A 14276-nucleotide genomic window follows, 5' to 3' on the forward strand; every position below is an offset into this window, starting at 1 on the left:
GCGGAGAGGCTACAGGACCTGAACCTGTTCAGCCTCCAAAAGAGAAGGCTGAGGGGGGACCTGGTGGCCTGTTACAAACTAGTCAGAGGGGACCAGCGGGCATTGGGGGAGTCCCTGTTCCCCCGAGCACTGCCAGGAGTGACTAGGTATAACGGTCACAAGCTGGCATAGGATAAATTCAGGCTAGATACCAGGAGGCACGCTACTTCACTCTCAGGGCAGCTAGGATCTGGAACCAACTTCCAAGAGAAGTGGTGCTGGCCCCTACCCTGGTGGTCTTTAAGACCAGGCTAGACGAACACCTTGCTGGGGTCATTTGACCCCAGTACTCTTTCCTGCCATGGCAGCGGGTCAGACTCAATGATCTGCTCAGGTCCCTTCCAACCCTATAAACTATGAAACTGTGAAACCCCTTGCAAGTGTTATGCAGCCTGAGTTGGACAGTTCTGAGTAAAGGTAACTGCTTTTGTACCCATATCCTAAATCTCTTTTAATCCAAGACCCTGCACTAAATTCTGCTCCCAAATCAATTAAATCCTGACATGGAGGTTTTTATTGAAATATGACAATGAATAAGCCAATCATTAGTGTGTTCCTTGGGTATTCCATTTGGTGTTGCATTGGGTTGATTTTCTTTTGCCCTGAAAGATTTGGTACACTGTGCTTGGTTTTGCTCAGACTGAGTAAGTGGTGGCAGAAATAATTTGGGGAGGTGGGAAAGCTGGAAATTCTAGCAGGTGGTTAGTTGGTAACTGACATTTGGTACTAGGAGGTATAGGAAGCAGCTCCTGTTGGATTTTGTGCTGTGCTCATTTGGCACTTACCATGTGTATGTCAGGGAAAGCATTCATTTCTTCTGCACTGTGCCTGTTGGGTGGGAGGTCATTTGTCTTTCTTTGCCTTATCCATAGTACGGTTTTCTCTTGTGCATTCTTTCCCCCTCACTTAGGATTCTGGAAAGCCACTTGTCCCCCTTCCTGCACAAGCCCCTTGCTGGTCTTTGTCAACTCAAAAAGTGGAGACAACCAGGGTGTAAAGTTCCTTCGAAGATTCAAACAGCTGCTGAATCCGGCACAGGTTTTTGACCTTATGAATGGAGGACCTCACCTTGGGTAGGGAGACACTTTCTGGCTGAGCAAACTCCTTGTAGATGAGACAAGCATGGTTGAGTCTTTGATTTTAAATATCTGTCCCATCCCACCCTGAAGGGTCCTGCTTCTTATGGAGGACTGTAAACATCCAGAATTTGGAGGAAGTTTCCCCAAAAAACCTTAACAATGAAAAAGTTGGTACTTTCAACTCTGCAAAACAGCTGGGGGGTTTTCCTATGATTCCAGAATCTCTCTTCAGAGACGATATCAAAGATGGAAAGTTTCAGTCCCAAAAGAGAATCTTTCAGCAAGTTGTGAACACAGGCTTATAACAGCCATTTCAACATAAGTGCAGCTACTACTTTTATGGTGGCAAAAAAATGAATATCTTAGAAGGCTCTTGGGTCTTTCAATAGAGAAATAGCTATTTATAAAGAAGAGCCATAGAATAAGGTCCTTTACTGTATTTATTTAACAGTGAAATCAGTCCACATCAGTCCATAAACTTTTTACGTAGGACTGCTCCTATCACCTCAAATATATGAGCAGTTCTTGCATGGCCAGATGCCATTAAATGCAAGGAGCGTAACACAAGTGTCTTTTTTTTTTTTTCTTTCCTCCAAACGTGTGAATAAAAGCATGGATTTCAAACATTCAACTCTGTGTCCTGGGATCAGCAGTGTCTCCAGTCCTGGACCAGTGACCATTTAAAAATATAATAGCCTATGAATTATTAGAGCTACCGTAGACATTTGTTCCTCTCTGTTGCAGATTGTAAGATACTAGGAACATCTACAGGAGATGCTTACTGTGCGGTAACCTAGTAACACTGCACAGTAACATGCTGGTCAAAAACATGCTGTTAAGCTACTGCACAGAATTAATAGGCTACTGCACAGTAACTGTCATGAAAAAACCGTGTGCCAGCGCTACTGCACAGTAACTATAGCAAGTACTAAATTCATTAAGCAAGTACTAAACTAAATGTGCGATAACGACTGTGCATTAATGAATGAGTAGACATGTCCACTGAACCTTAAAAACTGTAGCACCCTGACTAAAGGAAAAGTTGTATTTGATAATTTGTTACAGGTTTTGGCATTAAACAGTACTATTTATTTCCTCTCTTTGCCTGAACATTTGGACCCATGATACAAAGGAAAATGGCTTTTAAGAGTGAGAAGGTAAAAAGTGGTATTGTTTGTTTTCCCAATGGGACATTTCCAAAATAGACTTTTTTGTTAAAAAGAACAGGCAACTAAACAAACGATGGGGTGGTAGAAAGGCCACTCCATAATAATGAAGCTGTTTTACATTCATGTGAATCAAACTGCACACAACATGACATCCTTGTTTATGATAGCCATTTTTCAGTGTTGGTGATTGCTTAAAGAATTATAGTTCTCAGGTGACTGTGGTTTTCATATAATGCTGTAGCAAAGCCTGTTTAGTGAGGCAATAGCTTTGACATTTTACAGCAGGAAACATGGTTTTAACAGCTATAAAGGGAAATCACTTTTAAGTCTGGACAAGGTTCAGTTTGCCCCAATGAATGGGGAAGGTCACACATCTTGTGGTGGTGAGTGGTTTGTCTGCTTGCAGAGCAGACAAGGTAAGAAAGCATCTATTTACAACAGAAGGACTAAGCACTGTGAGGCTTAATAGCCTTTTAGAGCATGCATCTGCATGCTAAATGGCTCGACAGAATCCCCCTTCTGGAAGTCTTGCTTTAATTGGCATGGCTTTGGGAGCAGAGATGTTGACTTCAGAGTTTTGTTTCATGACAGATAGATTTATACTGCACACCAACAGTTTGCAAAACATAATCCTGTGGATAATTTGCTGCCAAATGTTTGTTTCCTTTTCTGAGACTAAAATGCACCTGTTCAGAAGTGGAATGTCCTGGTATGGATTTTTCTAGTCTCTTCAGTGATTAGGTGTGTAAATTACTCATACCTGTATTTATAATTTCCTTTTACAATGAGGAGTTCAAAGTCACCTAGAATCAAACAAAGGCCTGTGTTCATTGCCAAACCAGAGCCTACTTAAAGCTACCCAACAAGGTATGTAACCTAGACTGAAATAGCTAGTCACTCCTGTTTTGTTAATAACACATATTTTTTCTTCCTTTTTTCCTTCTGTAGTTTACGTTTATTCCAGAAGTTTGACACTTTCCGGATTCTGGTTTGTGGTGGGGATGGAAGCGTTGGATGGGTACTCTCTGAAATAGATAGCCTCAATCTTCACAAACAGGTACCTGCCCAAAGGGCTTGTCCATGGGTTAAAATGAAGAAGGGCAGACAGGAAGGAATGGAAAGGATTTTTGAATTTGCAGTTGTGCCTAGAGCAAAGTGGCTAAAAGCTTCCCATAGCTGGTGCTACTGCAGTAAACCTCTGCTGAAGGTCACAGGAACTGCAGTAACTGTGAACTTCTGCTCACAGCCAGTGCTTCTACATGATTTCCTCCTGTAAGAACCAGTTTTTTAAGTAGTTCTGAGTGTCCCCTAAGCCCACATTCCTATACCATTCCCTGCATGGATTTCTGTTCAGAGATGGGTAGGACTGGACTAGCCAAGTGCTCACACAGATTTATTCCCTCCAACAATCTTAGGAGGAGGATGTGAATTCTTTTGTTACCAGTTTTTCTGAGGCCTGGAGTAACTACATACTGCCTTTGAGTGAAAATGTTTTATGTGCTATGTTAATTCAGTGCACTGTGATCCTGGAGCCTCTTGTGAGGTTCCCATACAAAAGGTAACAGCACCACCTGATGGCAAGAGAAAAATACTGAACTCTGGCCATCTGGTGAAAGCTTTTTTAAGCAAATAGGTCAGGAATGCCTGGAGTGTCAACAAAATCTACTTCACTCTCCATTCACCGTTTAAAGCATGAAGGGAAGTTTTCTCTCTTGCTGTGTGTTCTCTGGCTGTTCTCCATGCTTGCACTCTCTTTACCATACGATAGTATCTGGTATCTCAGTGACTACTCTATGCAGGGAAGCAGTCAAGCTCTTTTCAGTGTTACGCTTGGCTTATGTTTTCCCCCTGTGGAAGTCTGTATCAGTCTCCTTCTCTCTTGGTATAGTGCCAGTTGGGAGTGCTCCCCCTGGGTACAGGAAATGACCTTGCTCGCGTGCTAGGATGGGGATCTGCTTGTGATGATGACACCCAGCTCCCCCAGATCCTAGAGAAGCTGGAAAGAGCAAGTACCAAAATGTTGGACAGGTGAGTGTCAGCTCAAGACGTGACGATCTGAGTCCCTGACTCCAAACCCTGACCTAAGGTCTGTTCTAAGAGAGCAGCCTCCCAGGGTGTTCATACGATTCCTGCTGGAATACTGAACCTCTTGTCAGCTCTACCAGTAGTTCCCATTTACAGCCCTCCTGCCCCCTGTTCTCATGGCAAGGGAATCTTGCAATTCAATATTTCCCCTGCAGAGAGGTGTGACCTTGTGATTTCCAGAGGGCAGTATGCAATATAGAATTGACTGGAATGCCTGGCTGGGGAGAAGCCTCTCCTTCCTATCCAGTGACACACATACCATGCATCTCTGATTATCGTTCAGTGAACTTGTTTCCAAAGTAGTCCTAGTCCGCTGCATGGTTTAATATAGATGCTCAGAGGAGGCATGGGGCTGCTGTAGAGCTGTAGAAGTAGATGTTGGAAGGACCCTGTTCAGTAATCCTGTCTGTCCTCATTCCTGTGCAGAACTCTTCCCTCCTGTACAGTTTTGAGTGTTATGTCTTGTCCAGGTGCAAGTGGTTTCAGAGATGGGGCGCTGTTTCTGCTTCCTGCAAGGAATCCTTTGTACTTCAGTATAGCAGGTCTAACAAGTCAAAATGTGAAGTGCAGGGACATAACTAAATGTGGGGAAAGGCCCCATGCCTGGCTGTCATCAGTGCTTTATGTTCTCACTTCCATGGGTATTGATTTATCAAAAAGAAGGTAATAATTAAAAAATAGTTTCTCTTTTTGCTGCAGCACTGATCTTATTTCTCCAGAAGACTACATTTTATTGTGCTTACAGTAGCTTGGTACATGCTGATTCAGAGTACAAGCAGTTTTCTGTGCTGTGCTTCACTCGCAGCCTTCTCCACATTGGAGTTGGACAGCATAATGAAACCAGCAAGGTCCCTAATCTCCAAAGTGCTCCACAGATCTCATCTATTTCACTTGGCTACTCTGCAGTCTGCAGATTTTCCATAAAGCTTTTACTTGGGGATTTGATGTGGTTCTTTTGTGTCAGAAACACAAATTAAAACTGAAAGCCAGAATGTCATTCTTCACCTCTAATGCTTATTATACCAAGCTAACATTAAAAAAACACAACTGTATCTGCCTTTGGGACTTGTAACTTAGCAGCTATCATTCTGGACATGGAAAAGTGTGCAGTGTCTTTCTAGAGAAGGCCAAGTAGAGATACCTTGAAGAGTGTGGGTGTGAAAAGCAGGGTGTTCTCAAAGTACCTCTCCTTTCCCCACAGTTCAACCCCTTTACAGACTACACACACATCCAGAGATGCAGGATGTTTTTCTGACTACACTTCTGTGCACTCCTTTAAAAACAGCTTCCAGAAAAAGCTCTTTTATTCTGTCTTAGTCTTTAGCCATTTGTATAGAGGAGGACCTAAACCTTATAGTAACAGTTGCAGTTGTTCTTTTTCAACAGGTGGAGCATCATGGTGTACGAAACCAAACTCCCACGGCAGACATCCACCTCCACCGTCACTGAAGATTTTAGTGAGGATTCTGAGGTACATAGCCAGTTTCGAAGGGCAGGGTGGGACCGGCAAGGGGTTCTATAATAAAGGATTGGCCCAGGGTAGACAAGGTTGGGGGCTGCAGAAGAAAACAGAATTTAGATGGAAGGCACATGAAGTGTCAACCATGCAATGAGCTATGGGTGCTAAACCAGGATGTGGCATAGTAGAGAAGGCTGGGGATGAGGCTGCCAAAGAAACAGACTCCTAATTAAGCACAGTAGGGTGATGCAGAGAGGAAGAAGTTTCAGTGCAATGGAGCAAAGAGCTGTAGAAGTGGATGGGTTGCGTTGGTGGGTGGGTGATTAGCTTTTCTGTATTTATCCAGTAAGGCAGAATGCTGGTGGGGCTGCATAGCATAGCATTCAAAAGTCTTTTAAAAAGTTTTATCCCAGATAAATATTTCTAAGACTCTGTGCTGTATGTTTTTGGCAGCTTTAGGATCAGAATTAGTTCCCTGATAAGACATAGGTCTGGAGTGACAGGTGGATTCTTTAGCATGGGGCTCCCCTGTGGAATCAGAGAGTAAATAGAAACCATGGTGTTGCACTTTTGCTTTGTGGAATTCAGGTACACCAATACAATGTAGCATCTTGTAATTATCCATATACCGTGGACCTACATGTAACCTGGAAAACAGTGATCAATAGTTTATTTCTGCATGTCACCAGGTACAGAAGATTCTCTTCTATGAAGACTCTGTGGCTGCTCATTTGTCCAAAATCTTGACTTCTGACCAACATTCTGTGGTCATCTCCTCTGCCAAGTGAGTACTTTCAGCAGTACCAGAGGGGGACAGTCATGTTGAGAATCAAGGAGAAATCTGTGTATGACTATACATTCTTTGCCTAGGGTGCTTTGCGAGACAGTAAAGGATTTTGTGGCTCGAGTAGGGAAGGCTTATGAAAAAGCAACAGAAAATTCAGAGGAGTCGGAGGTCATGGCCAGGAAGGTATGTTGGCAAAAGAGCACTTTAGATGCAGAAAGCAATGAAAGAAAATAGCTCTGCTGTCAGCTGGCAGGTGTGTGTCAGTGAAACAGCACACAGCAGGTAGTAGCTGGGCTTCTTGTTTCCACTGCTATGGTACTGTTCAAACCTTTTGCTTTCACTTGCAGTGCTCTGTCCTGAAAGAGAAGCTGGACTCCCTTTTGAAGACACTGAACGATGAATCACAAGCCTCTTCGTCTCTTCCAAACCCACCTCCCACCATAGCAGAGGAGACAGAAGATGGTGATGGATCTGGCAGCGCCTGTGATTCTTCTAGTGACCGCTCAATGGGATCATCGTGCACTGCCAGACCCCAGATATTCCGGCCCCGGGAGCAGCTAATGTTGAGAGCTAACAGCTTGAAGAAAGCCATTCGGCAAATCATTGAGCATGCAGAGAAAGGTAGCTCCTCGCAACATTTTTGCGTGTGGAAATGTACCTTACTTTTGCTCCAGAGGGAACCAGGATTCCTGATTTAGAGGAACATCTTCCAGTGAGCCTGCATGCCCTTCCCTACATGAGGAAGGTTATCTCTTGAATAGACAGACCTTCTGCTTCCATCTTTCATCCAATTGAATGTCATTACCAACTAATGGCTGTTAGTGGCTGGTGTGAATCACTATTCTCAGTCTAACTCCTTCTAGATAAGGGATGCTCTTCACATCTCTCTGTCTCCCCCTCAGTGTAGTTTCATTTCCTTCAAAAGGCATCAGCCAAGAAATCCCACCCCATCCTTGTTGGTTAGAAACCTGAGTGCAGTTTAACTTTAAACCAGTGTTTCTTAATCTTGTTAGACTCAAGCCCCTCCTCTGAAAATGCCAGCTCTCAGCTTTCACTCCTTTATTTTTTTTATTATTACAGAAAAATAATAAAGCAAATTTTCTGTTGCAGACAACTCAGAACACGACAGATCAAAGAGTTTTTGGTTTTGTGAATTCCTGGTTGAAATCTCTGGGTTTATCTTGTGAATCATCTGTAGGAGTTTGCACACTTAAGAGTGCTAAAATTGTATGGCAGCCCACACCCTGGTTGAGAATCACTGCTTTAAAACCAAGGAAGTATTTATTTGCATATTACAGAAAGGAAATGGATACACAAACTTCAAAAGGATGTGTAAGGTCCACATGCACCCAAACAAGCAAGCCCCCTTGGAAAGCAACTTTAAATTAAAACTGAAGTTAGGGCTCAGGTTCCTTGGATTTATAGCATCCCAATGATATTCAATTCAGTCTCGTGTTCCCACAGCTGTGAGAAGTTGTGCCTGTGATGGAAGAGACCTCTTGATTACACACACAGGATGTTTAGATTTCTTGAGGCAGTACACGTGTACTTGATTTCACCATCCCTTGGACAAACTACAATTACATTTCAAACATACTTGATTTAAGTTCTCTGAACTGTTTCATTTCCAAAATATACACGTCTCTATCCCTTCCTTCCTTTTTATAGATTTGCACAAACTTTGTCTTTCCTCCAGTGTTTCAGATGACTTGTTGCAGGGGTGTCATATTCACCTTGCCCCCTCCTCCTTCCCAGGCCAGATCCAGACCATGGGGCTTCTGGCAGGCCAAATCTGGACACATCAGTGGCTGCAGGGGTTAATGCAGTTGTCACTCACCCCCTTCTGCCAACACACCTCACCAGCGGGGCTTCATATCTTAGATTTTGGCAGCAGGCCCTGTCTCCACTTGCCCTAATCCTGAATTTCTGGCCCCTTTATGAGCCCTGTGGACCACATGACATGGCTCTGTGAGCCAGATTTGGCCCATGAGCTATAATTTTAACACCCCTGACTTACTGTATTGTTTTCTTGTTTTCCTGTTGTGTAGTTTGTATCTGCTTGGTTAACAATTCCAAGTAACACCTCATGCAAATAAAGTTTATCCTTTATATATTGTATGTGGCTCAAAGGAGAAATTAATCCTTTAAAAAACTACTTACCTTTATAGCTAACATTTAAAGTTGCATGGGAAAAATTACAGTCCATCATGGTCTTTTTATTTATAGTTTCAGCAGAGAAGCCAAGAAAATGATTAGGTCTGGTGACCCTCATCCCAAAACTGAGTCCTCTGGCTCAGGGATAAGCCAATATAAAGGGCATGGGAAAGTTTTAATTGTCATTACCAGTCATTGACAGATTAATTCAGAACCTTTGGAGCTTTGTCGTACCCTACAGTTGTTTAAGTCCATGGGAGAATTGTCATTGACATGAATAGGAAGCAGATCAGACGTTTTTGTCCTTTTTGTGTGTGTACATTTTTTGTTTGTTTCTTTTGTTTGTTTTTTGGTCTTTTATTTAGTTTGCTTTCTTAGGGAAGCAGTTGGTTCTATTTAGAGACTGTCGGGAGAAGGCTGTGTGGGTCACCCCATTCAAGATGATGAGACAGTGTTTTGGCTGGTTTCCAGGATGCAGTATTGTGTTTTGTTGCATTTCTCAGCCTTCCCTATCCCTTCGTGCTCTATGGTCATAGCTGTCTATGACATCTCTTTGATTTCTCTCCCTGTGTCTCCAGCTGTTGATGAGCAGAACGCTCAGACACAAGAGCAGGAGGGCTTCATCCTTGGGCTTTCCACCTCTGAGGAGGGAAAAGAGCTGAGGAATGAAGATAAAATCTCCCTAGAGTCATCACAAAGTGGCAACTATGGAATTTCCAAAGGGAGGAGCCATCGGAAAGGTACCGCTCATGGCCTCAGGGTCTTGCATTTCCACAAACTGGGATTTTGCTTTTCTTAGTTATGTTAGGCTATTTCTGTGCTTGTCCCTTTCCAAAGTTGGTTCCTTCAGCCTGGTCGGAACAATAGCTCCCTCTCATCCGATTAAATTCCTTGAATATAATTCTGTGTACTCAGTCCCCTTTTAATACAGCCTTTTTCCTGGAATCCTTTTACCCTACCTTGGAAGGTTGGGTCAGGACCTCTGCATACAGTATCAGGGACCAAGGAACTTGATAGGCCTTTCATGACAGCAGCAGTCAGATGTCGCAGTTCCCTCAGTTGCCAGCAAAGCCCATAATCTCAGATACTTCTAGATGTCTTTCAGTCCACTGATCCCCTGACATTTTCTTTCTGGGCCCTCCCCTTCCTGTTCAGATAATGGAGCAAGAGGTCAGTTTGCTGTAATCACTGTTAAATGAGGAAGCTGTTAGAAAGCCCAGTTCACTACAAGTATATTTGGAACTTAACTGATTCTGGGAGACAGATGCCCAAGATGATTGTTTGTGGTTGCAGGAGACTAGATTTAGTGCAATCCTGTGTTGCTCTTTTCTGACACAAGACCCTTCCCTCTCCATTTCTGATACTAGTTTAAGGTATTTTTGTGCCTTCAGTTTGTGTCTGTGCCAACAAAAACACCTCTGTTGCTTCGTGGTTGATTCCAGCTCATTGCTTTATATTGTCAAGGATGTGTGGATGATGGTGGTGATTCCTAAGTTAGTGTGTGTCCTCTACTCCTTGCTGCCTGCGCAGTGTGGTTATGGGGTTGTTTTGAGTAATGCATACTGTTTGTCAATAGCAATGTTTGTTTTGTATTTTATAGTGTGTAAGTCTCCCTGTGAAAGACTAATAAACAAAGGAAGTTTGTCGCTTGGCAGCTCTGCATCTCTTCCTCCCCAGACAGGAAACCGGGACAACCTGCCAATGCTGAACACAAAGATCCTCTACCCACGTGAGTGTAATATCCACCCCTTCCCACTCAGGCAGCCAACTGGGCTAGGGGTGATAACAGCATAGTCTCAAGTCTCCAGCTGAAAGCATGCAGCAGTTCTTCACGGTATCTATTCATGAAGAGCGCCCATTGCCTAAGCCGAGCTGCAGAGGAATCTTTTCACAGATAATTTTCCACTGCGTTGGAGAACAGCAAAGGCATTGTCAGAGGATTAGGAAAGACTATAATCACCCCCATCTTCTGTCTGAGACTAATAGGGAGTTATATGGATGCAGTAAAAAGAGGAAATGAATTGCACAAATTTAAAATGCTTGACATTTGCTTAACATGTAGTTGATACATCTGTCTGGCACTGTAGAACTCTTCATGCAGTGCTATAGACTGAATTCAAGAAAGGCCCACGAGTGACAGGTGGCCTTCCCAAGGCAAGGTTGAAGCCACTGTTGGTGCTCTCAGCTTGTTTTGTTCCCATCTCTGTTTCTGTTGTAGAAATGTTGGTATCTATCCTCTGAGTGTTTTGCCCTTGTGAACAACAGTCCTTACTTGTTTGTGTGAATTGCTCTGTGTTGTGTCTAGGGATAGTTGGTTTTACATCCTCCCTGAAAATGCCTGGCATTGCTTGATGTGAGGTGCAGCCTTAAAACCCCTCTTTTGTCCCTTCGTTGTAGCCAAAGCAGAGACTGCTCAGTCTTTCCCCCTGCCTCTCCATGATCAAAAAAGAGCCACTTCAATAAATTTAGTTCAGTCTTCCATTTCCCTAACATATCAGCTTTTTATTACTGCCTTGTTCCTGGTGCTTATGCACATAGCCCTTTTCTCCCAAACCTATGACCCTTTGCTACGGCAAAGAACTCAGCTACAGACTCTGGCCATGTTGGAGAATGTTTTCTCCTCCTTGCTGGGTCCTTTCCAAATAGAAACATAAAGATTTTTTTTTTCTTTGTCACTTTCCTCTCAAAGAATGGTATCCTAATCCTGTTTAGGATTCAGTTGCATGATTTATTTAGCAGGTGCCAGACATTTTGTTTTTCCATTGTAAGATGGCAGTGTAGGTTGCAGTTCATGTCTCAACCATGTCCTGGTGCCTCTGGTAGTAAAATATCAGTTCTTTTTCATTAACCCATTCTGGCCTCCCCTATTTAATACATTCTATGAGATACCTTATATGTTATTCTCCCTTCTTTCCCTATAGATATTCGAGCTGGTATGTCTGGTTCTCTGCCTGGCAGTTCTGTCATCACGCGATTATTGATCAATGCAGGTCCATTTAACTCTGAGCCAGAAAACCTGTGAGTATATGGAGAAACTTAAAGGGAATGGCTGGTTCTTGGTGAACTTCAGGGTCAATAAACTGTGATGAGGGGTGGGTTGATGCCAAGAGATAAATAAGGGACCACAGCAATCCTGAGAAGAAGAGATATACATAAACTCTCCTGTGCAGAATGCCAACGTGGGAAACAAGCTGCTTAGTTAAATAGGGTTGAGGAGTCTGACTCAGTAGAGAAAATACGAGTCTCCTGTTGAGAGACGGTAACTCAGATTAAGCTTCTCTTCAAAGCCAATGGATATACAGAAGTTTTCTTCACGTAGGGTGTGACAAAAAAATTCTAGGGCCTATGGCTCTGCTCCCCCACGTAGGTTTTTTTTTCTTTTCTTTTTCTTTTTCTCTGGCTTTTCACATGTCTGTCAACCTGGTTGCCTTGGCAGCCAGGTTGCTGCATATGACCTGGCTCAGATGGAAGGGGGTGGATCTAGCCCCTCCATTGTTCTGAGTTCTGACCACATGACATGGGGGCTAGGCTTAATCCAATGTCACTCCAGTAGGTAATGCTGATGTTTTTCAAATGGATTGGTCTGCTTCAAATAACACCTGTCCCTGACTGGGTTGTGGTGATGAGATCAGTAGGGCTATTTAAGAGGGTCCCTCCATGTCAGGGGGTGGGGGGGTGGACATCTTCTGGACACAGAATCAAGCCATGTACCTCCAGAATCCTGTGGACATTGCTGTGAGTAACTTACCTGAATTGTAGCCAGTAACTTAAATCTAAGTGTTCTAGGCACGGACTACAAGGGCCAGCGAGCCCCTTATACTGTTTTGCTTGAGGCTTTCTTTCAGAATTCTTTTTTGTTTTATATTCCTTCCCATGCCTTCCCTCTCTAAGCAATCAAGCTACCTATCATAGCAAGCCTGGCAGTAAATGTTTGAGAGGGATTGGGCAAGCCTTTTTGCTCCCATTGCTCAGCTGACTAAGGGAGGCTACTTTCTATGCTTCCAGCTATAAGAACCACCCAGGTATATCCTGCTGGGGCTAAGTAACCCATAGGTCTACAAGGCCCGTGTACCGCAAGCAGCACAGAGCTGTAACAGAGACCGGAGCTCAGGTGGTGGCAGCGGTTACACCAGGCTGGTGGCTGTGCTCCAGGAAGGGGCGTGGCCAGAAGTTAGCTCCCCGAGGGTGGCATCCAAAGCTTGGTTTTGTCAAGTACAATGAAGTGGGCAGCTCATCTCCTGAGCACCCCCTTCTGGCCTGCCGTATAGGCATCTATGGTTGTCAGTAAACTAGACCTTAGTACTTCAGGAAGGTCGCCTGGATTCTCCAGCAAGCTATAAATTCTGTGAAAATTCAAACATGGTATTTTAATCTTGACTCAGCGGTGAAAAATGTGGCTGGTGTGTTATCTCCATCACATATTTCTTTATTCTCCTCCTGAATTTTCTGTTTTGGTGTGCTGTGGTTTTTCTGTGTTGACTGTGAGTGGTTACACAGTAGGTGAAGAAACGAGAGAGTCTGGCTGGGAGCATGAGAGACTTATCAGCAGGATGTTTCTATTGACATTTGAATCACCATCCTTCTGAGATGAGCATATGTCCCTTTGTCACTTACTGCAGGTCTGCACTGGCCTGTTCCATGCTTGGGAACACTGCTGGGTGCAGGCTTTGTCCTTTTGTTCCCATTCCATGTGTGCCAGATGCTGGGAATGAGGCAGTACTAATGAGGGAATGTAACTGCTTTAGAGCAACCTTGAGCACACACCAATAAGTTTGCCTTAAACAAAGCCCAGAGGGAATGCCAAGCCTTTGGTCAAGGCTTCTATAATGTAGCTACACCGCTTCATTTCCAGAAGCTGGCACAAGCAGATGGGGAGCAGCTGTGGAGGGCATGTGGTATAAGGGCACCTTTCAGTACATTCACCCTTGTTAAATGTTCTGTGCAGCCACAAGGTCTAGAAATGTACCTTTTGGCCTAATAAATCTTAGACACCTCTTTCTTGGGCTCAGTGAGGTAGATTCTGCTGAAATTCTATAGTGGAGTTTGTTAGTAGGAGGTCCATGCAGAATTGGCAGAGCATGAGCAGGCCTGCTGGCATTCAGCAGCCACCCTTCTTTCACCCTTCTACACCTGGGAGATGTGGAGTGGCCAAGAGGGGCCTGTAAGATTCATAAAGTGTGTCACTTTAAACAGACTGTTTTCTCTTTCTTGGCAGGGAATGTTACACAGAGAAGTGTGTCATGAATAATTATTTTGGAATTGGACTGGATGCAAAGATCTCTCTGGACTTCAACAACAAACGTGACGAGCACCCAGAGAAGTGCAGGTAGGCCAGCTAGTTCAGAGTCGGGTGGCTTTTGGGTCTGTAGAGATGGTAGTGGCTACCTCAGAAGTGACTGATCTTAGTTTGTAATTTTGTGCGGAAACTTGGAACTGGTCATCTGAAACCACCATTGCTACATCATCCATCACCTTGATTGCTTGGTTCTTCTCTAGGAAGAAAT

General features: G+C 43.8%; 1 protein-coding gene across 3 annotated transcripts in view; it reads left to right on the plus strand.

Moving 5' to 3' along the window:
* DGKD (diacylglycerol kinase delta) overlaps positions 1-14276 on the plus strand; it is a 59339-nt gene that overhangs the window by 26265 nt on the left and 18798 nt on the right. For all 3 annotated transcript variants that reach the window (XM_019542894.1, XM_019542893.1, XM_019542895.1), the window contains 11 exons: positions 950-1112; positions 3236-3344; positions 4176-4315; positions 5759-5843; positions 6521-6615; positions 6702-6801; positions 6966-7239; positions 9351-9512; positions 10373-10501; positions 11694-11790; positions 13988-14098. In XM_019542894.1, coding sequence (XP_019398439.1) covers positions 950-1112; positions 3236-3344; positions 4176-4315; positions 5759-5843; positions 6521-6615; positions 6702-6801; positions 6966-7239; positions 9351-9512; positions 10373-10501; positions 11694-11790; positions 13988-14098 — 1465 coding nt within the window. The remainder of the gene's footprint in view (positions 1-949; positions 1113-3235; positions 3345-4175; positions 4316-5758; positions 5844-6520; positions 6616-6701; positions 6802-6965; positions 7240-9350; positions 9513-10372; positions 10502-11693; positions 11791-13987; positions 14099-14276) is intronic.

Source organism: Crocodylus porosus, unplaced genomic scaffold, assembly GCF_001723895.1.
Source record: "Crocodylus porosus isolate Cpor-Errol unplaced genomic scaffold, CroPor_comp1, whole genome shotgun sequence".
In the NCBI taxonomy this organism is placed as follows: domain Eukaryota; kingdom Metazoa; phylum Chordata; order Crocodylia; family Crocodylidae; genus Crocodylus; species Crocodylus porosus.